This window comes from Coloeus monedula (genome assembly GCF_965178545.1).
Source record: "Coloeus monedula genome assembly, contig: HAP1_SCAFFOLD_80, whole genome shotgun sequence".
In the NCBI taxonomy this organism is placed as follows: Eukaryota; Metazoa; Chordata; class Aves; order Passeriformes; family Corvidae; genus Coloeus; species Coloeus monedula.
This window is the reverse complement of record NW_028120818.1, coordinates 945629-973090: the sequence shown is the minus strand read 5'-3', so window position 1 is coordinate 973090 and position 27462 is coordinate 945629. Positions and strand designations below refer to the sequence as shown.

Below are 27462 nucleotides of genomic sequence, written 5' to 3'. Positions count from 1 at the left end.
TTAATAAAAGAAAAACTATACTGTAATAGAATCTTTCTTCTGCATTTTCATCAGAGGTTGTCCTTGAGTTTTTAAACTTAAATTTCTTGTTTCCTCTGATCTGCTTTGTTTTGCAACCATTGAAGATAAAATGAGCAACATCAGGACCAAATCAACAGCTGGGTGCAAAGCCTCAGAATGAATGTGGAGCTAATGGAGGATTCACGGGCTTTACACACGTGTGTGCACAGGCGCAGAAAAGCATCGCTCCTTTTGGAGGCTGCATTACAGCACACGGGTGGTAAAATCAGATTTACTGCTGTTTTCACAGGCTTCCCGGGCAGCACTTACCAAGGATCTCCCCAAGGCCAGTGAGTGATCGAGGACAGATGAAGGGCGAGCTTTGCCCGCCTGGCCGCTGCCAGCCAGCCGCGCTGCGGGCAGAAAGGCCGGGGCGGCGGCGGCGGCTTCTCCTTCTCAGCGCCCCGCATGAAGAGAGGCGCTGAACGGCGCCGGCGCCGCGGCGGCTGCGACCGCCCGCGCAGGGGCAGCGGGGCCGCGGGGCCGGCAGGGCAAACACGGCAAACGATTCCCCGGGGCACGACCGAGACCAAATCAACTGCTCCGTGCTGCGAAACCCTGCAGAAACCCTGGAACTGGGGGCATTTGTTGGCAATGGCACTCAGGAGCAGCAGTTAACCTGTACCAGCTATTACATTGTACAGGAGGTTATGATCCAGATTATACAGGTATCTTATAACTCGAGCTATATTAGCATCTTGGAACTCTGACCCCAGTTATAATGTTAACTAGTTAATACCTGCATAGAAAGGTTATTCTTCACATGTTTACACATAATTCACGAGCAGCAGTTCTTTCCTCCTAGTCGTAGAAAGAGGAGGAAGTGAGGACATGCAGAGAAAGACAACTTGGCGGCACCAAGGTCAGTGGAAAGAAAGAGGGGCAGGAGATGCTCCCAGCGTCGGAGTCGGGATTTTCTCTGCAAGCCGTGGTGAGGACTGGGATAAAACAAACTGTCTCCCTGGGATCCATGAAGTCCACGGGGGGATGCAGAGATCCACTCCCAGCCCGTGGGAAAAGGTGCTCACGCTGGAGTGGGTGGATGCTACAAAAGCTGTAATCCAGGGGGAGACCTGAACAGGGAGAGAGGGCTCCTGCTTCCAGAGATAGAGAAAGAGGGCCCTTGCTTCCAAACTGAAGCAGCTGATCCTTAAAAGACTACACCCCATGCACTGATGACCCACGCCTGCAATTTTGGGAAGGCTGTTCTGCCCGTGGGAGGGACTCACGTTACAGCAGGCTGGGCAGGACTGATACTCGTGAAATTAGAAACACGCTGGAGAAGTGCACAGAGAACTGTCTCCCTGGGAAGGAGCCCACGGCAGAGCAGAAGAAAGAGACTCCCCTCCCTGAGGGAACTGAAGAAAGATCTCGAGCGATGAACTGGCTGAAACACTCCCAGGCCCTGTCTCCGTGCGCTGTCGGAGGGAAAGAGGGAGGGGATGGAGGGGGAAAAAGGTGTTTGAAAGGCTTATTTTATTCCTCATTATCCTACTCTCTTAATAATAGATTTACTTTATGCCTTTAAGTTTGAGCCTGTCTTGAACTTAGAATGTTTTTCTCCCAATCCTTATCTCAACTCATGAGCCCTTCGTAACAATTTTCATGGCTACCTGGTATTTTAAACAGTGTCAAACCATGACAGTGGCCCTTGTGTTCCATGTGGCCCCTCTCTGTCACAAGTGACCCTTGGTTCCATGAGATTCCATTGTCCCACACTGGTCCCCAGGTTGCCCTGAGGCTGTTCTGTGTCACAATGGACACTGGATTCCACAGGAGCTGGCAATGGCCCAGTGGCACCTGCGTCCTCTGAGGCCCCGCCTTGTCCAAGCAGAGCCTTGGATCCATGAGATTCCATGTTGTCACAATGGCCTGCTGAGTTCCATGGGGCTGTGCTGTGCCACAGTGGACACTGAGATCCACGTGCCCTGGCAATGTCCAAGTGGCACCTGGCTTCCACGAGGCCCCGCTGTGTGTGAAGGTGACACTTTGTTCCCCAAGATTCCATTGTGTCACAGTGGTGTCCTGGGTGCCACGAGGCCCCTCTGTGTCACACTGGAGCCTTGGTTCCATGAGATTCCATTGTGTCACAGTGGTGTCCTGGGTGCCACGAGGCCCCGCTGTAAAACAGTGCACACTTGGTTCCATGAGTTTCCATTCCATCAGAATGCTCTCTTGGATTCCATGAGGCCCTGCTGTGTCCCTAGGGAGCCTTTGTTCCATATTTTCCCACTGGGTCACAATGGTCTCCAGCGCTCTATGAGGCCACACCATGGGACAGTGGACATTTGCTTCCATGAGATTCCACGGTGTCACAATGGTCTCCTGGGTGCCATGAGGCCCCTCTTTGTAACAGCTGAGACTCGGCTCCCCAAGATTCCCTGGCGTCACTGTGCTCTCCTGGGATCCATCAGGCTGTGCTGTGTCACAGTGGACACTTGCTTCCTCCAAGGCTGCAGATGTCCCAGTGGCACCGGGTTTCCTTCCATGAGGCCGCGCTTTGTCCCAGTGGGGCCTTGGTTCCATGAGAATCCACTGTGACCCTGTGCTCCCCTGGGTCCCACGAGGCCTTGCTCTGCCACAATGGTACCTTGTTTCTACTCGGCCTGGCAATGTTTTTGTGGCCCTTGTGTTCCATGGGGCCCCTCTCTGTCACAAGTGACCCTTGGTTCCATGAGATTCCGTTGCCCCACAGTGGTCTCCAGGTTTCCATGAGGCTGCGCTGTGTCCCAATGGACACTGGATTCCACAGGAGCTGGCAGTGTCCCAGTGTCACCGGTGTCCCAGGAGGCCCCACTTGGTCAAAGTGGAGCCGTGGTTCCATGAGATTCCACGTTGGCACAGTGGCCTGCTGAGTTCCATGAGGCTGCGCTGTGTCCCAATGGACAATCTCGCTGTCCCCGGCTCTGCCCTGCCACTGCCAGCCCTGCCCTGACCTCTGCCCAGCCTCACCCTCTGTGCCTTGGACACACACATGCCCTGAGCTCATCCTCCCTCTGGGTGCTTCTCCTGCCCCAGCGCTGCCCTGGGAGGGTTCATTCCTCACAGGAGCTGCTGTGTTTGTGCTGGTGCATTTTATAGCTCTGCTTCTGCCTCTCTGCCAGTTGTGTCTCCACAGAGCTCTGCAGGGAGAAGATTCATGGAATCGTGGAATGACAGAGGTGGGAAGAGCCCCCTGAGCCCCCTTGGCCGGGCTGTGGCTGGCCTGGAGTTGCCTTTGCCCAGAGCAGCCCCTGGGCTGCTGTGCTTAGCACTGGTGGCTGCAGCGGGGTTGGTCCCAGCCCAAGGCTTTGGCTGTCCCTGAGCAGGGCTGGCCCCGCATGAGGTGTCTCTGCAGCCCCCCAAACCATGGGCTGGGGGTGGGCAAGTGTTCCCGAGGGCACAGGGAGGGGACAGCTGGGCTGGACTGACCCAAGGGATCTCCCATTCCATGGGACGTCGTGGTCAGCAATGAACTGGGGAAAGGAAGGGGATGGGGGTGGCGGGGAGGGCTGGGGATGTTTTTTGTGAAGGCATTTGTCCTACAAAGCACGGAGTACATGTGCTCGATCCTTTCCTGCCAGGAGGTGGCTGCACATTGTCTGCTGATGGGAAGTAGAGAATCGATCTCATTTGTTATTTCTTTACTTCCACATGTGGCCTTTACCTTTTGAGGCCCTTGCTGAGGAGGTGCAGAAGCCCAGAAGATCAGGACTGGTTTGTGTGTCCCCAACACCGAACACTGGATGGCTGCAGGACCAACCAAGGAGTGTTGGGAAGCACAGCCAAGGATCCCTGGCAATACCACGCTGTGAGGGAGAACAGACTGTGGCTGGAGAAGGGGCCGTGCAGATAAAGGCAGCACTTTTCCAGGACAAACATCCTTGCTCTGGCTCCTGGGCATAAGCACAGCACGGCACAAGCACAGGATTGAGGTGGAGAAGTGGGCGTGGACTGGGGGAGATCGAGACCACCAAAGACCCCGAAGCCTCTGAGCCATTTCCAGAGAGGTTTAGCAGAAGGAACTGCACGTGATAACTGATTTACACAGAAAGTGAGACACTTATCTCCAGGGCAGGGAAAACTGATCAGTGAAAAGGTCCTCCCACAGAGCCCAGGCACACAGGTGCCCAGCCCCCTGGACATCCCATTGGCTGAGCAATGCTGGAACCAGGACTGGGGATCTCTTCTTCTCTCTCTCTTGTTTTCTTTCTCTCTGCCCCTCTTTGGTTCACCTCTCTGTCTCTCTGTGTCTCTCTGTGTCTCTGTCTCTCTTCCCTTTCACCTTCCCTCTTGCGCCTTTGTTGTACAAAACCCACTGCCATGGCCTTACATAGCTCAGGCACTGACAGACCAATTTCTATGCCAGATGTGGAATTAATTAATAAAACTCCCTAGGCTTTTGTGGACTCTCTGAGTGTTTTCATTTCATTCAGCCACGAGCATCTACAAAACTTGGGTGTTTCCTTCCCCTTAAGTCTGGGCCATCACAGAGAGAGGGAGAGAGAGGGAGAGAGAGGCTTGCTGGGCCCCTGATGGGGGGGGGTTAAATGATGATGACATTTAACCCGCCAGTGTCCTTTTGCTCAGCTTTTCTCTAGCAGGCAGCGTTAACCAGATGAGGCTGCTCAAGGGCTCCCAGCAATTGTGATGCCTTAGATTTTAACTTTTCTATTTTTCAAATCCTGCACTGCCTAGTGTGTAACTCAGAAGTTTCTTGTGGCCTGTCAGCTGCTGTTCTCTCATGCTGGTTAGACATAACAAGCCTCTCCAAGCTTGCTCTCCAAGGACACCCAGATTGTCCTAGGCCCAAAATGTGTAAACTATCTTAAGAAGGGGGGTAAACTTGGGGAAATTACATCATTAACTGAAGTTTTAATTGGAGAATTAACCCTGATATGCAAATGAACCAGACTTACAAAAGTATGAAGAACTTGTGACTCGGGGTCCATCCTGGGTGTTGCCTTTTTGACTGCCCAAGGTGTACCTTGAAGGCCCTTCAAATAAATATTTACCTTTATTCCCTTATTCTTGTCTAGTCTCTGTTTTCAGCTGGCTGCCCCAGGCATCAGTTTGGCATTGCCCACAAAGGACTTGGAAGTGCATTTTGTCCGTGGTATAGAGGGAATAGATGAATGTTCCACAGCAGCCAAGGGCTGGTCACTGAGGGATGTCACCAGGGAGTGGCTGCCAAGAGGACTCTGTACCACGGGTGACACTTGACCCTCATTGTCCAGCCAAATTCCCACCCACCCCATGTTCCACTGCTTCAGCCCAGCTCTCACCAACCTGGCTCTGAGGAGAGCCCAGCAGATCCTGGCACAGGCCCTGCTAAAGTCTGGGCACACAACATCCCCTTCTTTGCCCTGCCCCAGGGCCTCTGCAATCCCTGCCTTGTCCTGCCAGTGCCTGGAATAGCTGCAGGAGGATTTGCCACATCCCCTTCCCTGCTGAGCCTGACCAGTCTGGGCCTCTCCCAGTCCCCTCCCTGCCCTGTTTGCAGACTGGTTCCGTGTCTGCCCTTCCTGAGTGCCCAGGACCCTCTGCGATGGCTCCGGCCTTTCCAAGGGCTTTGAGAGAGGTCCCACAGTGACACTGCCCAGCCTTCCAAACATCCCTGACACCAGAGGCCTTTTCCACATCCCTCGGTTCCAGGTCAGTGCCCAGAACACAGCACAGGCCTGTCCAGGTCCTGGGGGCAATTCCCAAGGGAGGCAGCTCTGATTTCTCCCCACAGACCCACCACTCCGGTGTCTCTCTGTGCAGCCCTTGGCTGTCCTGAGCATTTCCCCTGGAGCCTCCCTGCCCTGGACGTTTCTGCCCATCAGGCTGAGGCCAAGGGGGTTGAGCAGCGCATGAGGATGATGGAGGAAAGGGCTGGATCAAAGTGTCTCAGGAGGCTGTGCTGGGCAAGGCTGAGGATGCTGCAGGAAACAGTGGCACTGGTGAGGTGAGAGGAGCAGGGGAGAGACCTTGTGCCTGCCCAGGCTGGGCAGGAGCTGCCGCAGGATGGAGCTCTGAAGCACACACAGGATGCACCTGTGAACACGGCAGGGGAAGACTGGATCTAAAAACCAGGCTGGGAAAGCAGAGAGCAGGAGTGTCATGGTGTCAGTGCAGGGGAGCTGCAGCACTGGGGACTGAGCACAGAAGAACTGCTGCAGTGTGTTGGGGCTACCAAAAGTGTCAGGAGTGTCAGAACAAGAAGGAACTGCTGCCTGTAGGTGACAGAACTCCCCCGAGCCATGGTGCAGTGTTTGCTGGAGACAGCCCTTCCAGCCCATGAGTGTTGCAGAGAGCAGGGCTGGCACAGCCAGTGCTGGTCACCAGCAGGAAACACTCTGTACGTGCCACAGGTGCAGGAAACGGGGGTGGGTCACGAGAGAGGGGAGGAAGAGATTTTTCTGAAGGTAGAGGACATTCCCCAATAGGGAAGACTCCCTTGATGTTGTCTGATTGTCCCAGTCCCCTTTTATCCACATTTGTCTTTTCACTTCACCTTCTTTAACTTCTGTGTGTCCCCGTCTCCTGCTTGGGCACCTGTGACCGAGCACTGGTTTCTCTGCTCGGTGCTCATGGAACCCGTGAAGGCAGCTCAGAGGAGGGACCCCTGGAGGTGTTTGTGCCTCTGGCTGCATTCCACTGCCCAGCTGTGCCCTGTGCTATGGCAAAGGCAGAAATGCTGTGTGCTGGAGGGCAGTGCCGCCCCTGCCCGCAGAGCCCTTGGAGCCTGCACAGGGAGATGCTCCACACCTGGGCTGCTTGCCCCTGGAGAAGAACTTACGCCTGACTGTGCTGCTCTGCAAGAGTTCTTTCCCCTCCACCTCTGCACAGAAGTCCTTGTGCCTACAGTCAGGGGTCTGAAGAAGCATCTTGGAAAAACAGACCAGGGCAGGGTACTTTATTGTATTTAATGCACAGAAAACAAGCCTTTTGAAAGACTTTGGGTTACAAAAGAAAGGTAAATATTGATGGAAATTGCTATGAGTAAGGATAGTCACTTGTGGAAAATATTACCATAGTGCAAAAATAATAAAAAAATGCACCCATAAAAAAAAGGAAAATAAGAGAAAAAAGGCTGAGGTTGTAATGGGTTACATTCTGGAGATTCTGGAGCAGAAAAGAGTCAGTTTAGGGTTTATGCAAACCAGCAATCACTTTCTTCAGAGAGTTTCTGAGCTCCTGGTTCCTCAGGCTGTAAATGAGGGGGTTCAGGGCTGGAGGCACCACCGAGTAGAGAACTGACAGGGCCACATCCAGGGATGGGAGGAGATGGAGGGGGGGCTTCAGGTGGGCAAACATAGCAGTGCTGAGGAACAGAGAGAGCACGGCCAGGTGAGGGAGGCACGTGGAAAAGGCTTTGTGCCGGCCCTGCTCAGAGGGGATCCTCAGCACGGCCCTGAAGAACTGCACATAGGAGAAAACAATGAACACAAAACAGCCAAAGAGCAAACAGGCACTGACAGCGATGAGCCCAAGTTCCCTGAGGTGGGATTTGGAGCAGGAGAGCTTGAGGATGTGTGGGATTTCACAGAAGAACTGGCCCAGGGCATTGCCCTGGCCCAGGGGCAGGGAAAATGTATTGGCCGTGTGCAGGAGAGCGTAGAGAAAGGCACTGGCCCAGGCAGCTGCTGCCATGTGGGCACAAGCTCTGCTGCCCAGGAGGGTCCCGTAGTGCAGGGCTTTGCAGATGGACACGTAGCGCTCGTAGCACATGATGGTGAGGAGGAAATCCTCTGCTGAGAGGAAGAACAGAAAGAAAAACACCTGAGCAGCACATGCTGAGTAGGAGATGTGCCTGGTGCCCCAGAGGGAATTGTGCATGGCCTTGGGGACAGCGGTGCAGATGGAGCCCAGGTCGGTGAGGGCCAGGCTGAGCAGGAAGAAGAACATGGGGCTGTGCAGGTGCTGGCCGCAGGCTCCGGCGCTGATGATGAGGCCGCTGCCCAGGAGGGCAGCCAGGGAGATGCCCAGGAAGAGGCAGAAGTGCAGGAGCTGCAGCTGCCGCGTGTCTGCCAATGCCAGCAGGAGGAAGGGGCTGATGGAGCTGCTGTTGCACATTTTGAGCCTCTGGCCATGGAGTGCTGTTGAAGGACGAGACAGTGAGGAGTCAGGGGAGACTTTGCTGAGCAATGTCCAAGCCCTTTCTCCTGGCCCTGCCCCCCAGTTTTCCTTTTCTCAGAGCCCTTCCCTCAGCCCCGTGCCTGGAGCTCTGCTGGGATCTGGCCCCATTGCTGTGACGAGCAGGGGCTGCGCCCATGGACAGCGAGGAGTCAGCTCTGCTCTGCTGCAGCGGGGACATGGGAATGGGGACAGGGGCCGGTCCTGGGGCTGGACTCCATCAGCCCAAAGTGCTCCTGAGGCAGAGGAGCTGGGCAGCATCTCCTGTGCCAGGGCTAAGGAACGGTGATGGCCAAAGGCACTTTGAGAGGGTTTCCTGCTGTGCCCAGGGAGAGCAGAGAGCTGTGCAAGGCAAGAGCATTGGCTGTAACTCAGAGAAGGGTGAGGGGAGCTGCTCTGTTGCTCCATCTGTCCCCAGCTGCCCTTCCTGAGATCGAGGGCAGTCACTGTGTTCCCCTGAAAATCAGCCTGGCACAGCTGAGAGCAGAGGGACCCACAGCCGAGCAAAGTGGCTGAGCCTTTCTCAGAGTCTCAGCCCCACTGCTGGCCAAGGACACTCCCGGCCCCAGTGTCCCCTGGAAGGCAGCTCACAGCTGGGATGGCATCCCGAGGGCACAGCGAGGGTCCTGTCCATGGCCCTGCTGGAGGAGAGCCGGCTCATTGCCAGCCTCCCAGCCCGGCGTGCCCAGAGCTCCCGGGGCACAGGGAGCTGGGACACCCCATTGCTGTGCTCAGCCTGCACAGGAGGAGCCCCAGGGCTGGGCCTGAGCCTGCAGCTGGAGCTGCCATTCCCAGAGAGCCCCTGAGCAGCGCCAGGAGCAGCTGAGCAGGGCAAGGAGAGAGAGCCGGGCCCTGAGGAAAAGCCTTTCCCTGCGCAGCGCTGCCCAGCCCCTCCCGGGCAGCACCAGGGCAGGACAGTCGCCCTCAGGCCCCGGGCAGCAGGAACGGGCCCGCGGCCGCAGAGATGCCCTTCATCTCTGGTGCTGCTCTGCCGGCCCAGGAGGGCACCGAGGGCCCCGAGCCCCCGGGCTGAGGGCCCCGAGCCCCCGGGCTGAGGGCTGTGCTGGCTGCGAGGGGACACCGGGGCTGCGCTGCTCAGGGCGGTGTCTGCACTGCAGGGCAGGCCCGGCAGCTGCCACAGCTCCCCTCAGCAGGGCTGCCCTCAGCGCTGCCTCCCTCCCTCCCTGCCCACGGCTCTGCTGCTGGAGCTGTCCCAGCCGGGAGCTGCTCCTGCGGCCCGGGCTCCGTCCCTGCCGCTGCTGCCGGAGCCAGCCCAGCCCCTGGGCCAGCCCTGCCCGGCAGCCGCTCGGGGCTGCGGGGATTAAAGAGCAGCTCCCCCGGGCCTGGGCACCATGGAAAGGTGATGCTGGCTGGATCTGGAGGCCGCGGAGGTGCAGGCACTTGCTGAGGCTCCCAGGAATCCTCAGTGGGATGGTTTAAGAGCCTCAGCCCCTGCTCCACCTGCACAGCTGAGTTTCCATTCCCACCAAGCTGAGCCAGGGAAAAGTGGGAGCACAAACTGAGGAAAGCAGAGACTCAAGCAGGAATCTCCTGCCCTGAATGTGCTCATGAAAATCCCCTCAGGAATGAGCTGGGCATGAGCTGGAGCTCTGAGCAGCCCTGGCCCCCACAGCAGCCTCTCCACAGCAGCAGGACCTGCCCTGCAGGAGTCACTCCTTGCAGCCACAGCTCCCCTGCACCGCCCATGGGGAGCTGCCAGGCAGGCTGAGAGCTGCCCCTGGCAGGTGGCAGATGCCCTGGCCTGGCAAAGAGCCCTCAGGGCTGCAGGAGCTGCTCTGCAGGACAGCCCTGGGCACCCCTGGCTGCTGCCCACCTTCACAGCCTGCAGCCGGCCCTGGCAGCAGGAGCCGTCCTGCCCTATCCCTCTGACGGTGCCCAGGGCAGCCCCGCTCTGCAGCACATCCTCCCCCAAGGCAGGAACGGCAGCAGAGCCATCCTCACAGCCATGGCAGCCGTGCCATGGGCCAGCTCTAGAGGATCCCTGCAGCCAGAGACTCACTGTGTCCCACGCTGGGAAGGTTTCTCCAGGAATGAGTTCAGAGCTGCCCTCCCAGCTGCTTTAGCCAGCTCTCTGCTCACTCCTCCCAGGTACCTGCAGGCAGTGCCCTCAGCCCTGCTGGGCTGGCAGAGGAGCTGCTCCTCAGCAGAGCTGCCTCTTTGAAGCTCTCCTTGGTTGCCAGGAGCTTGAGAGTTCCCTCTGTGCCAGGAGCCTGGCCCAGCTCAGCAGCACAGCAGCAGCACAGGGACTTTAATTACCCTCTCGGGCCTTTGGTGTTGTTCACATCAGACTCAGTCCCTCAGAGGGTCTTCAAAAAACTTCTCAAGAACTCAAAGTCAGATTCAAAGTCCAAAGTTTCTTTAACTTTTAATGGGTCCCAGTGAGGGACACGACTCACGTGAAAGTGTCCCCAGGTTCCAGTGAGAGCAGAACTCTGGAGGCAGCGATGGCAGGTGGGGACAAGCAAGGGAAAGGTGTCTCTGGTGCTGAGCAAAGCTGGCTGTGTTCCAGGAGTGCAAAGGGCCAAGGCCTGAGCCCCAGCCCCTGGCAAGGCAGATCCTGTCCCTCCCTCAGTGCTCAGGGCTCTTGCCGGGGCACTGGGATGTGGGGATGGGCAGTGCCCAGGGCAGCACCATGGGGCGGCCCCTGCCAGGCTGCTGGGCAGGGACAAGGAGGCCCTGAGGCCCCAGGGCTGCAGGGGTCACTTGTCCCCTCCTGGCCTCAGGGCCAGGGCCAGCAGCCATGGCCAAAGGGCTGCACAAGTTGGCTCTGTCAGGGCCTTGCAGCTGCTGCCCATCCCTCTGCCCTCTGCAACCCACGCTGTCCCACGGTGTCCCTGCCCTGCGCCTCTGTCCCTGCAGGCTGTCCTCATCCCCCCGGCTGCCCCACCTGGCTGGCCCCTTCCTTTGCTGGCAGCTCTGCGTCCTGCCTGCCTCTGCCTGGGCACACAAAGCCTTGGGCTGCTCCAGACTCTTTCTGGGGGACGTGTTACACCCCAGCCCTGCCTGGGAGGGAAATTCCTTTCTCCTGGTGTCCACTCTGGGCCTCCTCAGCTGCCCTCTCACAAAGGCCCCTCGGTTCTTTGGGGCCAGCAGTGCCACAGTGGCCCCTTGGTTCCATGGAACACCACAGGGTCACAATGGTCCCCTTGGTGCCATCAGCCCTGCAAGGTCACAACGGCCCCTGGGTTCCACGAGGCCACGCAGGGCCACAGTGGTGTCCAGAGGAAGGGCAGCACCAAGCCCCAGGGTTTCAGGGCAGATGAGACACAGCCACCAGAGGCCAAGGCCAGCCACATCTGTCTGTCCTGGCAGGTTTCTCTGGGAGCAACCCTTGGATATTGGGAATTTGGGAGGCGGAATCCCAATTTTGGCCATGGGCACCTTGTTGAGAAGGATGGGTTTATTCCACATGAAAGAAAAGCACAAAGTCCAAGAGTTTTGGAGAAGATGAGAGGTGGCCACCATGGGCGAGGGCAGCCAGACCTGTCTCTCATGGCAGCTTTTGTCTGGGAGCAATCCTTGGACAGACAGAATTTGGGAGGTAAATCTCAGTTTTGGCCTGGGAGCCTGGATGGGAAGGACGGTTCTCTTCCTTAGGAAGGAAAGCACGGAGCCCCAGGAGCCCCAGGGCTCCTGAGCCAACCCCTGCTGCCCCGGGAGGGAATTTGGGGAGGGGGCAGAGGGGGTGCGCAGCCCCCACCGGGGGATGACCCCGGCCCAGCGCCCTTCGTTCAGCACTGAGCTGGGCTTGGGGCCGCAGGAGGAAGAGGCCGATGGGAAGCAGATCCTGCAGGGGGGACAGGGCTTGGGCTCAGGGCAAGGTCCTGCCCTGCACACCTGGCTCAGGTGTGAGCCTGCCCCGGGAAGGGAGCGGGACATTGCCATCCCCACAGATCAGGGCTGGGAGCAGCGCTGGGAGCACGGACATGGAAATCCTGGGAGCCACTGGGACCGCCCTGGGGGGTGAATGATCCCCCCCAGCACCTTTCCAGGCCGCCCTGCGAGCTGAGAAATGCTCGCTGGGCCTCGGCCTTGGCCAAGAGCCCCCGGGCTCAGCTGCTCTGAGCTCAGGCGCTGCCGGCTCCCGCAGCCCGCCCAGGGCCGCCCTGCCCGTGCCGGGGCTGTGCTGGAATTCTCTGCTGCTGCTGGGCCACTCGGGGGCTCTGGCCCAGCAGGAAAGGTGACCCTGAGCCAGGAGCTTTCCTTGGCCGCAGCAAAGCCTCGGCACGGAAAGACCTTCCCAGCGCTGGGCCCTGGGCCGGGAGGGATTGTGCCACCACAGCTGTCCCTCCATTTCTTCTGCCAGGCAGCTTTAGCACATGAAAAGTGGAGAAGCCAGAGCTGCCTCTCAGCTTTCTGCAGTCCTGCAGAGGAATCCTGTGTGGGAAGCAGCCTTGGCCAGGCCGTCCTTGGAAGAGCTCTTCAATGATCAATGAGGTGGGCACTCCCTGTCCATGTGGAGCTTCCAGGTGGAAAAGGCTGCTGTGAGCAGGCAGCTCCAAGGGCAGAGAAAGGAGGGTCTCGAGCACTGGATCTGTGCCAGTGCCACAGCCCTGGGCAGCAGCCACCGAGCCCCGGGGGCACAGAGGGCACAGCAAGAGGGACAAAAGCAGTCATCAAGGGCAGGGACTGGGAATGGCGAGAGCTGGGAGCAGGAACAGCTGCTTCATTGCACACTTGGAGAAAGCTCTTGGCTCTCTCAAAGCGCTGAAAGGCGTGAAGGGCACAGAGGAGGCCACAGCAGCTTTGGGCCCAGCTCTGAGCACGGCCAGCACGGCCTGGGCACTGCGGGCGGCTGGGACAAGGCCATGAAATCCCACATCTGGCCTTGTTTGGGGCTGTATGGTCAAAGGCAGCTGCCTTGGCTCCTCCTTGAGCCCTGGCCAGGCTTAGGAGGAAGCCAAGAGGAGGATGAAAGCAGATGTTCCCGCTCTAGAAGTGCTGTCAGTCTGTTTCTCCAGCACTGTCAAAGCTGGGCCCTCTCCCAGCGGGGTTGGAGCCTCAGCTGTGGCTGGAGGCAGCTGCAGGAATTCCCAGTGTCCGCGAGTGGCTCTCCAGTCCTTGGCTGGGACAGCTTCCCCCAGCTGATGGGTGGCTCTGGGTGCTGGTAAAGTCTGAGGGGAACTGAGGCTGCATCTTGGTTAATCACTGCAGGCAATCTTTGGCAGGGATGATTGGGGGCATTGCTGAGCTGCTCCTGCTGTGATTCTTTGCTAATGATTATGTGTTTGCTGAGCTTATGCTTCTGTGACTTTTTGCAGATTTGCATTTTATACATGGCACAACCCCTTCAGTTGGTGTCTGTGTCTTTGGTGCTGACCCTGACCACCAGCAAAACAGGGCCCCATCCTGCCTGTTACCTGGGAAGACAAAACCCCTCACTCCAAATGTCCCCCCTTCCTCCTTGTTCCCCCCACTTTATACACTGGCCATGATATCCTGTGGCCTGGGATATGCCTGGGGTCAGTTGGGGTCAGCTGTCCTGGCTGTGACCCCTGCCAAGCTGCCCCGCACCCCCAGCCCCTCGCCAGCGTGGCCGGACGAGGGGCAGGAAAGGCCTTGGCTCTGTGCAAGCTGAGCAAGAACAAAACCATCTCAGTGGGAGCAACGCTGTGCTCAGCACAGAGCCAAACACAGCCCCAGAGAAAGGGCTGGCAAGGAAATTCCCTGTGGCCCAGCCCACAGCAGCACCCCATGGCCACCCAGCATCACCACGGCTCCACGGGTTCCTTTCCATGGCCCCGGCCCTGGCCACGGGACCTTGGGCTGGTGGCCACGGCAGCCGCCTGTGGCCCAGGGCTGCGTGCCCGTGTCCATGGCAGCAGTGCCCGGCCACGGGCCCTGAGTGCAGGTGACCGTGCCAATGCCCATGGCAGCGGGGCCAAGCGTTGGTGTCCGTGGCACCCAAGTGAGGAACGGGTCCCTGTGGCCGCTGCCGTGGCACCTGAGGGCATCAGCGAGTGTCACTGCAATTGTAGCTGGCACCAGCCCGGCACCGCTCTGTCCTGAGGGCTGCCATGGCAGCCGAGGGCAGCCACAGCTCTGCGGGCAAGTGGCCACAGAGCCTGACTGCAGCAATGGGGCCTGGGGGGGTTTCCAAGGGCACTGGAACTGCTGAGGGTTGCCATGGCATCCAACCCCCTGGGATGTCACACAGCCACCCTGGGATGTCACAACCACTCAGTGATGTCATAGTCTGCTCTATGATGTCAGACCTCTGCCCTCTGATATCACAGCCATGTCTGCGATGTCACAGCTCACTCTGTGATGTCACATAGCCACCCAGTGATGTCATAGCCACTCTGTGATGTCACAGCACCACTCTCTGATGTCACAGCACCACTTGTGATGTCATGGAGCTGTTCCATGATGTCACAGTAGGCTCTCTGATGTCATACAGCCACCCTGTGATGTCACAACCCACTCTGTGATGTCACAGCCTCTTCTGGGACGTCACCCAACCCCTCTGTGATGTCACACAAGCACCCTGTGATGTCACAGAACTATCTGTGATGTCACATGTGAGAAATGAGACAACTCTTAAAAAGATTAATTCATTGAAAACAGAAATATTGAAAATTTACAGAAATTAGAAAAATATAAAAATTTGAGATCCTATGGCTCGGTAGATGGTATGCCCCAGGAGCGCAGGGATTTGAGATCTTCTGGCTGAGACAGCACTAGACCTCAGGTAGAGAAAAAGAAAGACTTGCAGTGCTGGACTGGCTTTTGGCTGGTCCAAAAGTAAAAAAATTACTAAAGGCTCCTTAAAAGGAGTAAGGCTTTGAATGCCCAGCACCGACGTCAACCACAGACAACCCGCAGAGAAAAAGAGAGGAAAGAGGCCCCACCTCCCTGCCTCGCTGTTTTTATAGTGTCTTTGCTCCGCCCCTATCCACCCACAGCCCGCCCACAGCCCGCCCCTTTGGTCCAAAGCGATTGGTGCTTTCCCTTTGATGGATCATCTCCATCCACCAACGGCTCATTGCTGCCAGAGGGGTGGTACTAGTTGAGACAAGGGGGCTAAAATGCCCCCACCAAAACCCAGGTTGCCGTGGAGCTTGCCCCCAGGGCAACGGCTATGGGCTAAAAATAGCTGCTGGCTGTTAGAACTGGGATTTTTGGCCTTGGAACCAAATGCAAGTAAAAACACCTAAAAAAAGTATTAAAATACATCCAACACATCTCAAAACACCTGCAAAAGTACACAGCAAACACAGGAAAGACAACTCCCACAGTGCACAAGTGGCCCGAAGCCTGAAAAGGGAGCAAGCTGGTGATCTCTAACTGGGGAATTTCCAACTGGGAAGGGTGAACTCTCCCAATAAACCACCCTGAACAATTGAAAACACTGATAATGGAACTGGATTTTTGTACCTGGGCTAATGGGTTAATTTTAAGATTCAATCTAAAAATATTTAACTCAAAATTAATTAATTAAAGCACTTAATATGCAAAGACCAAGCACAAATAGGGATTTCATGTATGACATCACAACTCTGCACTGTGATGTCACACCAGCAACCTGTGATGTCACAGCCTCCTCTGTGATGTCACAATTGTTCTGTGATGTCATAGTCTGCTAGATGATGTCTGACCTCAGACCTGTGATGTCAGGACCCAATCTGTGATGTCACAGCACCACTCTGTGATGTCACAAAGGTGCTCCATGATGTCACAGTAGACTCTATGATGTCATACAGCCACCCTGGGATGTCACAACCCACTCTGTGATGTCACAGCCTGTTCTGGGATGGCCCAGCCCTCTCTGTGATGTCACACGAATACCCTGTGATGTCACAACCCACGCTGTGATGTCACAGCCTGTTCTGGGATGGCCCAGCCCTCTCTGTGATGTCACACGAATACCCTGTGATGTCACAACCCACGCTGTGATGTCACAGCCTGTTCTGGGATGGCCCAGCCCTCTCTGTGATGTCACACCAATACCCTGTGATGTCGCAGCCCACTCTGTGATGTCACACAGCCCCTTCCTGACATCACAGCTGCTCTGGGGTTCTGTGACACAGGCACAGAGGTGTTCCCAAAACTTCAGTGAAACAAAACCTCCTCAGCACCAGCGCAGCACGAAGCAGCAGCATTCTTTATTGGGCCGGATGCACGAGGGGAGAGCCCCTCCCAAAGCCCTGGGTGCCGAGTTCAGGAATGTTCCTGTTTGCAGACTGTGCTTCACAGACACATTCCCAGATTGTCCCACAAGAAACACACACACGATCATCATTGCCCCAAAATCATTGCAGATTTCCCCCACCCCTTTGCACATCCCTTCTTCTGCCCTGGGGGTCTCCTTGGGGGTCCCTGGTGGTCGCTGACCCCAAAGCCAGCCCTGACTGCCCGGTGAACTGGTGAAAGTTGGCACACCTGGGCTGGTTGCTGCCCACAGAATCAGCCTTGGGCGGGTCCATGGCCAGTGGCTTTTGGAGAAGAAGCATTGTATGAACCCACCAGGTGCAAACGGTTTTTCAACTGGCAAATCTCCCCCCCTTGGAGGGCTGTGAAGCTTCTCTTCCCTTCAAGCCTTCAGAAGCCTCACTCTGCTCCTTTACTCACATCCCACGAGTTCCTCAGCTGCTTTCACAGCCATGTTCTTTACACAGCTCAAAGCAAGTGTCCTAAGCACAAGTAGTGCTGTGATCCCAGTTAGACTTTGCAAAAGTGACACCAGCCATCAGTCAGGGAAAATCCAAGTCCTTGAAATATTTTATCCAAACAGTTACTGTCTAACCCTCCCCTTAATTCCCTGCTGGATGCAGCAGCCAATTTTATCCTCTCTACCTGATCATCCAATCCAGCATCACATTTGGAATGTGCACACAACGAGTGTTGCTGTTTCAGTTCAAGAATCCACACACTCCCTGTCCATGTAGCAGCAATAGGGCTAAAGCCAATCTGCTCTGGAAGGTCATTTTAGCTGGGGCTGGCAATTGTTCCTTTATTTCAGCAAACCCCAAAGGAGCTGCATTCACTGAAGTTCCCATCTGCAGAGCCCAATGGTGTGGGGCTGGTCTGTTCCTAAAGGCAGATCTTTGCAGAGCAGAGATCGATTCTAAAATCCATCCCGCTGGAGTTCCCGCACTGGGATGTTTCCCAGTTCCATCCCCTTTAACCTTTCCCCACAGTCGGGTTCCCAGTGGTGACTCCTTGCACGAGGGACGGAACGTTCATACCCCCAGTGTCCATGGTGCTCCTGATTCTCCCAGGGCAAACGTGTGCTCCAAATTCCATCCCTTCCCACCCATCCTGGGGCTCCTAAGGATCTGACCGTGTCCTGCTGACACTCTGTGCCTCTCCAAGGCTCCTTGTTTGTTGGCTCAGCCCAGGTGTCCCTGAGAAAGGCAGAATCATTTCTACAAACACAGCCCAGCCTCAGAGCCTGGGCCACAGCCAGGAGCCGCTGGACCTCAGCATTCCAAACAGCTCAAGTGTCTGTCCCAGGGCAATCCCACTTTTCCTTGGTCCTGGGATCCTTTGGCCTTGACCTTGTTAAATCAGGATATTTTATACCCACCTCTAAGGGGTCCTGTGGGAGGCCTGGGCTCCCTGCCCAGCCCAGACACCCCTGAACTGGCTGGAAACATTCCCAGTGTCCTGTCTGAGGGCCATTCCATACTGCTGGAATTTGACAGCCCCAGGGGGTATCAGTGCAATCTGTCAGCTGATCAATATTTCCTGAGGTAATTTCCAGATCCGCTTTGGAGATGTTACAATTCTCAGCACTATTGTTCTGATGTGCCCATGGTAAGGAATATTCTCCTTCCATCCCTGTCCAGGTGCCCTGGGTGCTATTTCCTTCCCACACGTGTTCCCAGATTTTTGTCAAATTGCTGACTGAAGCTCCCCACGGAACTGGATTTTCTGCAGAGGTTGGTGCTGGCAAACAAGCTGTTACAGGGGTTACATTCTGTCATCTGCCAACATCTTGCACTGACTTTGAAAACTGAATTTCCCTTCCCAGAAGTCAGGAACATCGTTTCGATTATTATTATAGATACACAATGATTGATCATCTTCATCCAGATCCAATAAATAGTATCCCCTTAGAAAATCATATTCAATACCTAAAACAATAGGATTTATGTAAAAACTCCAAACTCCACGGTGTCAGTCAGTCTTGTTTCTGCTGTGTTTAATGTGTGCTCGCTGGTTTTACCCACATGTGATGAACCTCAAGTTGGATTCCTTCTACCTTGAGTGCAGGGTAGGTTACCAGGAGGACTTGAGATGGTCCCTTCCACTTTGGCTGGATTGTTCCAAAATTCCAGGTTCTGGTGCACATCGCATCTCCTGGTTGGAAAGGATGTACAGGCGAGTCCAGCCCCAATGATCTGTTGAGAACCATGCACCTTTTAAGGCTTACAAGAGTTAGGCCCAGTGCTATTAAATATTCATTTCAGCAAAGCTTCTGAGCCTTCCCTTGTCTTCTTGGTGCCACATGGGAAAGCTTCTGGCCATCCAGAAAAAGGATCCACCAATACCAAAATGTGCCAGTGCCCCTTCTGCCTGGGCACTTCTGCAAAATCAGTTGGCCAAAATAACCTGGTGATTCCCATTTAACCAGCCCTAGAGGCAGCCTTCTTCCTTCAAAACCAATCTTATCTTTCTCAACAACTGATCTATCATTTTTTGCCATTTTTGTGCTTACTAGATGCCTTTGTAAACTGGCCACCATATTCTCCATTTCCTCCTGTGGTTCCTGGTGTTTTAGTTCCATTCTACATTAATTGTGGAGCTACAATTACCTGCCCACACGGGGTTACCAATCACCTGCTGGGATTTTCCGTAGCTGCTGCTGCTGCTGGGGCTGACTGCCTGTCCTGATCACTGGAATCTGGTTGTTGTTGCAGAACATTCCCGTTTTTGCTAGGTATTAGTGCAAGGAGAGCTTTTGCAGCACCCTCTTGAGCTGCTTGGTCAGCCAATGGATTCCCTGGATTACCTGGGGAGTCTCCAAACCCATGGGCTTTACAAGGGCAGCAGGGCCACTTCTTTTGGCTTTGGCACACTCTGCAGTAGGTGACTGATTTCTTTTTGTACTCACTGGAGACCTCTGTGCCCTTTCCTTCCATGTGGCTCCCTGGGCGTGTATTATTGCAAACCCAGAGTTCAAATCAGTCCATATGGTCACCCTTTGTCCTTCAGGGATTTCTAGGCAAGGTCATTCATTCTGCTTTTTGTGCTGCTCTGTTCAAAGCTAAAGCCTGGCCTTCTAGGACCTGGCTCGAGGTTCCCACTGCACACCCAGCTGCCCGTTTCCCATCCGCACCACGCTGCTCCCACCAGGGTGCAGGGCCAGTGCTGGCTCCTGCATGGGATTGCTCTCGAGGTCCCAGAGTCTGCCAGAACACACTTGTTCCATGCATCCCAGGCAGTCATGGCACAAAGACTCCAAGCCTTCTCTTAGAAGGGACTCGAACACTTCCCTCTTCCCACCTTGGGGACCTTGAACCAAACCCTGCAAAGCTTTTGCTGCACCTTACAGGCAGGTCAACAGTTTACACCAGGAAAGGAAAAGGAAAAGGAAAGGGAAAGGGAAGGGAAAAGGAAAAGGAAAAGGAAAAGGAAAAGGAAAAGGAAAAGGAAAAGGAAAAGGAAAAGGAAAAGGAAAAGGAAAAGGGAAAGGGAAAGGGAAAGGGAAAGGAAAAGGTGCCTTGATCTGAGCAGGGCTCTTTCTCTGATTTCCTTTGGAGCAGGGATCAAAGGCTCTCCCCAGAATCCTTCCGTGCTGCCTGCAGGTGCTGCCATCCCTCAGATGTGTTGGAATTCCAGAGGATGAGGCCACGGGGTGTCCCAATGGTGCCTTGGTTCCATGGCCCCGCAGTGTAACCATGGTGTCCTTGGCTCTGCAGTGGCACAATGGACCCTTCATTCCATGAGGCCCCACAGTGTGGCAATGGTCCCTTGAGTCCAGGAGGCCCCACAAGGTCCCAATGGTCCCTTGGTTCCATGGCCCCGCACTCTCACAATGCTCTCCTTGGCTGCACAAGGTCCCGCAGTGGCACAAGGGTTTCATTTTCTCCTGGATTTCTTTTAGCTTGCTTTCTTTCTTCATTCTTTCCTCTTTTTTCTTTCTTTTTCCTATTTTTTTTTGTTGCTTTCTTCTTTCTTTTATTTTTTCTTGTGTCTTTCTTTTTTTTCTTTTTCTCTTTCTTTTTTGGTTCTTTCCTCTTTTTTTAAAAAGTTTTTTTGTTTCACATTACTTAGTCTTTCTTTCTTCTTCTCTTTTTCTTCACTTTTAAAATTTTCTTGTGGATTTCTTTTTGTTTTCTTTCCTTCTTTTTTCTTTCCTTCATTTTTTTACCTTTTTTCTTTTTCTTGTCTTTGTTGCTTTCTGTTTTTCATCTTTCTTTCTTCTTCTGCTTTCTTTGGTTCTCTTGTACTTTTATTTTTTCTCATGTCTTTCTTTCTGTCATTTTCTTTCTTCCTTGTTTCTTTCTTTCTTCTTTTTTTGACTTTTCTTAACATTTATCTTCTTGCTGGTTTCATGTTTTCAGTCTTTCTTTTTTTCTTCCTTTCCTTCTTTCATTTTTATTACCTTTTTGCTTTTTTCTTTCTTTCTTCATTTTTCAATATTTCTCTTGATTCTTTAATTGTTTCTTGCTGCTTTCTTCTTCATTTCTTTTTTTTTTCATTTTTCTTCTTGGTCTCACATTATTGAGTCTTTCCTTTATCTTTTACTTTCCTTTGCTTTTTAAATTTTCGTGTTCATTTCTTTTAGCTTACTTTCTTCATTCTTCACTCTTTTATCTTTTTTTCTTTCTTTTAAATTTTTTTTGTTGCTTTGTGTCTTCCTTCTTTCTCTTTTGGCTTTCTTTCTGTTCTTCTTTTGTTTTTTTCTTGTGTCTTTCTGTTCTTTTTTTCTTTCTTCCTTGCTTCTTTCTTTCTTCTTTTTTTTTCTTTTCCTTTTATTTTTCTGTTGGTTTCATGTTATGTACTCTTGCTTTCTTTGTTTATTTCTTTGTTTCTTTCTTCTTTTCTAATTTCTTCACTTTTTTCATTTTCTTGTTAATTTTTCTTTTCTTTCACTTTCTTTCTTTCTTTCCTCTTTTCTTCCTTTCTTTCATTTTTATTATCTTTTTGCTTCCTTGCTTCATTTTTTTAATGATTTTTCTTTTCTTTTTAAATAATTTTTCCTTGTTGGTTTCATGTTATTTAGTCTTGCTTTCTTTCTTTTTCTTTTCTTTTTTAATCACTTTCATTTTCTTTTTTATATGTCTTTTGATCTTCCTTTCTTCTTTTCTTTTTTTCATTTTTATTATCTCTTTCTTGCTTCCTTCCTTCATTTTTAATTTTTTTCTTTTTTTTCTTTTTTATTATTTCTTGTTCCTCTCTTTCCTTCTTTCTTCTTTTCTTTCTTCGATTTTACTTTTCTTCCTTCCTTCCTTCCTTCCTTCCTTCCTTCCTTCCTTCCTTCCTTCCTTCCTTCCTTCCTTCCTTCCTTCCTTCTTTCCTTCCTTCCTTCCTTCCTTCCTTCCTTCCTTCCTTCCTTCCTTCCTTCCTTCCTTCCTTCCTTCCTTCCGAATTCCTTCCTTCCGAATTCCTTCCTTCCTTCCGAATTCCTTCCGAATTCCTTCCTTCCTTCCGAATTCCTTCCTTCCGAATTCCTTCCTTCCGAATTCCTTCCTCAATTCTCACCCCACTTAAGGGGTGCAAAGCAGCAGGACCCCCTCCCAACTGGGATCCCCTCACCCTCCCAAAATGTGGGGACTTCACTTCAGGCCCCCAAATTGCGGGGGGTTTACAGCACCTTCCCAAAATTCACTGCAACCTCCCAGAAGCCACTTAGAGGCCCCAAAACTGCGAAAAAGCACCAGGAGCCTCCCCAAAATCAGCTCCTGTTTCCCTCCCTTGAGTCCCCCACTCCAAGTGCTCAAACCACCCCATCCCTCCTAAACTTCATCCCACCCCAACGATGCCACCCCCACCCCATCCCATCCCATCCCATCCCATCCCATCCCATCCCATCCCATCCCATCCCACCCCACCCCTCCTGGACACCAATTCCCCTTCTGTGCTTCCTGACTCCCCACAGCCGGGCCTTGGGGCTGACGGATCGAGCCATTTGGGGCTGCCATCGACACATTGGGGCTGGCATTGAGTTGATTGGAGGCACCCGCTCAATCCCTCCATCCCAAATGGGAGCTTGGAACCTCTCCTCAGGCCTTGCTGTGCCCATGGGCTCACCTCAAGTCCCAAAATGAGAGCCAGGGCCCCACAGCCCATTCAGAACCTCTCAACATTGCCAGAAACAGCAGCATCCTTCCCAAAATGGGCTCCCTGACAATAGGTCCCCCTTCCAAGGAACAGAGCCCCCCTCTCACAACCCCTCCCAAAGCACTGGGGGCACCCCAAAACTGCCTCAGGACCGGGACATACCCTGAGATCCCTTCAGGAATGTGGGATACCCCAGAACCCACTGAGGAACGGGGTCCCCCCGGCCTCATCATGCGCAGCCTTCAGCTGTCTCAGGCAGAGCCCATCCCGCCCTCAGCAGCCCCAGCCCAGCCCAGCCCAGCCCTCCTGGGCAGGAAGCCCCAATGGCCGAGCTGGCCTGGGACACTTGCAGGGATGCGGGGGCAGCCGCAGCTTCTGGGGCCAGCCTGGGCCAGGCCCTGAGCGCCCTGCCAGGGAACCATTGCTGCCCCACATCCCATCTCAGCCTGCCCTCGGGCAGCGGGAAGCCGTTCCCTGGGGCCCGGCCCCGCAGGCCCTTGGCAAGAGTCTCTCTCAGCCAGCAATTGCTGCTCCTCCCTGCTGCGGGGCCCAAGCTGCAAGTTGATTTTCTGCCGCTGGCCCCGGCCCAGCCCCGAGCCAGGGCCAGGACCTTGCCCTGGAGCTCTGCGGGCGCTGCCTTTGTGCGGCCGCAGCGCAGCGGCCGCAGCTCGGAGCTGCCCTTTGTGTCCCCGCCGGCAGCTGCCAGAGCTGGCGGGGCCGGGCCAGGGCCGGGCCAGCCCCGGCCTTCCCGGCTCTGGGACACAGCGGCGGCAGCCCCAGCCTTCCAGCCCTGCACACGCTCCCACACAAGCCTCCAGAGCCGCGGCCACGCAACGCAACTGACCGGCCGCTGACCCCCCAGCCTGGCCTGATGGCCATTCCTCTGCCCACACCTCGGCCAAGCTCCCCTTGGCCACCTCCTGAGCCACAGTGCCACACACAAGTGGCACATACAGCTACACAGCTCTGCCCACAGCTGGCAGGGAACGTTCATTCAACAGAAAAACCACCAAGAAAAAGAGAACTGCCCCCAGCAGAGCTGTTCCCTCCTGCAGTAGTTACACCTGCACACCCACAGCGCCTGAGACTGCAAGCAATGAGCATTCCCTGGGCACATGTGCAGCCCAAGCAGCTCGAGGACAGCCTTGCAGCAGGACTGCTCTCAGCTGAGCCAAAAAGGCCCCTCTGGCAGCTGCAGGGCCATTGCAAAGGGCAAGGGCCAGAGCCTGGGCCCACGGCGGAGGAAAGGGCTCTCAATTCCCCTGCCCTGCCACCTCAACCCTGTTCCCAGGCTGCTTCCCACACAGGATTCCTCTGCAGGACTGCGGAAAGCTGAGAGGCAGCTCTTGCTTCTCCACTTCTCCTGTGCTAAAGCTGCCTGGCAGAAGAAATGGAGGGACAGCTCTGGTGGCACAATCCCTCCCGGCCCAGGGCACAGCGCTGGGAAGGTCTTTCCGTGCCGAGGCTTTGCTGCGGCCAAGGAAAGCTCCTGGCTCAGGGTCACCTTTCCTGCTGGGCCAGAGCCCCCGAGTGGCCCAGCAGCAGCAGAGAATTCCAGCACAGCCCCGGCACGGGCAGGGCGGCCCTGGGCGGGCTGCGGGAGCCGGCAGCGCCTGAGCTCAGAGCAGCTGAGCCCGGGGGCTCTTGGCCAAGGCCGAGGCCCAGCGAGCATTTCTCAGCTCGCAGGGCAGCCTGGAAAGGTGCTGGGGGGGATCATTCACCCCCCAGGGCGGTCCCAGTGGCTCCCAGGATTTCCATGTCCGTGCTCCCAGCGCTGCTCCCAGCCCTGATCCGTGGGGATGGCAATGTCCCGCTCCCTTCCCAGGGCAGGCTCACACCTGAGCCAGGTGTGCAGGGCAGGACCTTGCCCTGAGCCCAAGCCCTGTCCCCCCTGCAGGATCTGCTTCCCATCGGCCTCTTCCTCCTGTGGCCCCAAGCCCAGCTCGGTGCTGAACGAAGGGCGCTGGGCCGGGGTCATCCCCCGGCGGGGGCTGCGCACCCCCTCTGCCCCCTCCCCAAATTCCCTCCCGGGGCAGCAGGGGTTGGCTCAGGAGCCCTGGGGCCCCTGGGGCTCCATGCTTTCCTTCCTAAGGAAGAGAACCGTCCTTCTTTTCCAGGCTCCCAGGCCAAAACTGAGATTCCACCTCCCAAATTCTGTCTATCCAAGGATTGCTCCCAGACAAAAGCTGCCATGAGAGACAGGTCTGGCTGCTCTCGCCCATGGTGGCCACCTCTCATCTTCCAAAATTCTTGGACTTTTTGCTTTTCTTTCATGTGGAGTAAACCCATCCTTCTCAACAAGGTGCTCATGGCCAAAATTGAGATTCCACCTCCTGAATTCCCAATATCCAAGGGTTACTCCCAGACAAACCTGCCAGGACAGACAGATGTGGCTGGCCTTGGCCTCTGGTGGCTGTGTCTCCTCCGCCCCTGAAACCTTGGGGCTCGGGGCTGCCCTTCCTCTGGAGACCACTGTGACCCTGCGTGGCCTCATGGAACCCAGGGGCCGTTGTGACCCTGCAGGGCTGGTGGCACCAAGGGGACCATTGTGACCCTGTGGCGTTCCATGGAACCAAGGGGCCACTGTGGCACTGCTGGCCCCAAAGAACCAAGGGGCCTTTGTGACAGGGCAGCTGGGGAGGCCCAGAGTGGACACCAGGAGAAAGGAATTTCCCTCCCAGGCAGGGCTGGGGTGTAACACGTTGTCCCGGTTTTGAAAGACAGGTGTCTGCTAAGGAAGGCAGAAGCCCTCCTTGAAGTGGCAGATATAACCTTTTTTCCCTCCAAGTTATTATACTTTGAAATCAAGGGCCTTCAGGCAAAGATGTGGGAAATAGGAATAACAGTTCTTTACTATATATATATATATATATATATATATATATATATATATATATGTATATGTATATAACCAGTCAAACAAAACAACAACAACTATGACAGTAACAGCACACACAAACCCAGTGCCAGCCTTCTCGGCTGTCAGGCCCTTTCCCCTCGGGTGCAGTTCCGCTCGCAGCCGGCAGGGGCGCTGGCGGCTCCCGGTGAGCAGGGCAGGTGCGATGGTTCCCCCGCGGCTGCAGGGGGCGCTCCGGAGCGAGCTCGGGGAGCACGCGGGCAATGGCGGCCTGGGATCCCGGGAAGGGAAGGAACAAAGGCTTCACAAACCCCTGGGCAGCCGATCCCGGACTCTCAGGGACAGCAGGCTGGAAACGGCAGGCGGGAGCAGCAGGCTAAAGCGGCAGGCTGGAGCGGCAGGGACGAACGCAAATCCCGGGTGGCAGGCGAGATGTATCCAGATGGGAGAACCCCACGGATGCCCAGGCGGGCAGGGCGAGCAGGGCTACAGCGTAGCGAAAACTCGAAGCAGCAGCAGTGGGGCAGGGCAGCCACAGCTCGGCCTCCAGCAGGGCAGGGAAAGCGGCTTTTGGGGTCCCGGCGTTGTTTCCAGCAGGAAGAGAAGAACGGCCAAAAAGAAGAAGCAGCAGCTCCTTTCTCTGCAGCTTCTCTCTCCGGACGCTCAGAGCGAACTGCCCCCACACCCAGGTGTAGACAAAAAAGTAGCCAGGCCCGCCCCACTCCTTTTTTTTGTCTTTCTTAAGTACAGCTATTTGTCCCCTAGCAACATGCATATGGGAGAAAATTCCTTTAACAGAAAAAAAAACCCTAAGACTAAACTAAAACCCCAACACACGTCCCCCAGAAGGAGCCTGGAGCAGCCCAACGCTTTGTGTGCCCAGGCAGAGGCAGGCAGGATGCAGAGCTGCCAGCAAAGGAAGGGGCCAGCCAGGTGGGGCAGCTGGGGGGATGAGGACAGCCTGCAGGGACAGAGGCGCAGGGCAGGGACGCTCCGCAGGAATGTCCAACACCAAAGCTTCGAGCCAACAACAGCTCCTGGAGGGGATTCTGCCCCCTCTGCCTGTCCTGGGAGCCCAAGGGCAACGCCCCGGGCACAACAGCCCAGAGTGCTGGAGCACAGTGTCCCTGCGCCAGGCCGTGTTCCCTGGCTGTCCCCTGTCCCTCGGCTGTCCCCTGTCCCTCGGCTCTCTGGGGCCGGGGGTGGCAGCAGCCCTGGGGGAGAACAACCCCGAGCCCCGGCTGGGCCAGTTCCCCCAGTTCCACCCGGGGTGGGGCCCAGGTCACTCCCAGCATGGGCCCTGGGGCTCCCAGTCACCCCCAGTATGATCCCAGTCACTTTCAGTTACACTCAGTATGATCCCAGTCACTCCCAGGATGATCCCACTATGATCCCACCATGGTCCCAGGTGTTCCCATTCACCCGTCTGTGCCCCCCAGATTTCTTCTGCAGCCCCCCCGTCAGAGTGGGGGGTGGGGGCCGAGTGCTGGTGCCCCCCTGCCTGCAGCAGATCCAGCGGTGAGGGGAGTTCAGGGGTCCCTCAGCATTTGGGGTCCCCTGGGATTTGGGGTGAACCCCCCGGGCCCCCCAGGATCTCCCTGAACACGCTGACGCTGCCCGTGCGCAGCGAGAAGGTTCATACCCGGCACGGGGTCCCCAGCTCTGTCACCGGCATCGCCCAGGTACCCCAAAACCTCCCGGGAATCCCCAACACCCCCCCGGGGAACCCCAACCTCTCCTGGGACCCCGAAAATATCCCCGGGACCCTCCAAAAACTCCCCAGGACCGCAAAGCCCCATGCAGACCCCCCAAAACCCTCTCAGGACACCAAAATTCCCACGGGACCTCCCAACACCCCCCGGACCCCCTTGAGAAGGTTTATACCTGGCACGGGGTCCCCATCTCCATCACTGGCAGGGACCCCAAAACAGCCTTGGGACCTCCAAATTTTCCCCCCGGGATCACCCAAACCCCCACTTTGAGACCCCTGAAAACCCCCCTCGGGAACCCCCCAAAACCACCGTGACCCCAAAACCCCCGGGATCTACAAAACACCGCAGGAGCCCCTCGCGAATGTTCACACCCAGCACGGGGTCCCCATCGCCATCATCGGCACCACCCAGGTACCCCCAAACCCCGCCGGGACCCCCAAACCCCCCCGGGGCTCCGCTGCCGGAATCAACGGGAGTGGT

The 27462-nt window shown here is 55.5% G+C and overlaps 1 protein-coding gene across 1 annotated transcript; it reads right to left on the bottom strand.

The window, feature by feature from the left end:
- Positions 1-7170: 7170 nt before the first annotated feature.
- Positions 7171-8100, bottom strand: LOC309585615 (olfactory receptor 14J1-like; the record flags this gene model as incomplete). Its single annotated transcript, XM_082303551.1, has 1 exon — positions 7171-8100. One exon carries the CDS (start codon positions 8098-8100, stop codon positions 7171-7173), a length of 930 nt encoding a protein of 309 aa, XP_082159677.1.
- Positions 8101-27462: the final 19362 nt, after the last annotated feature.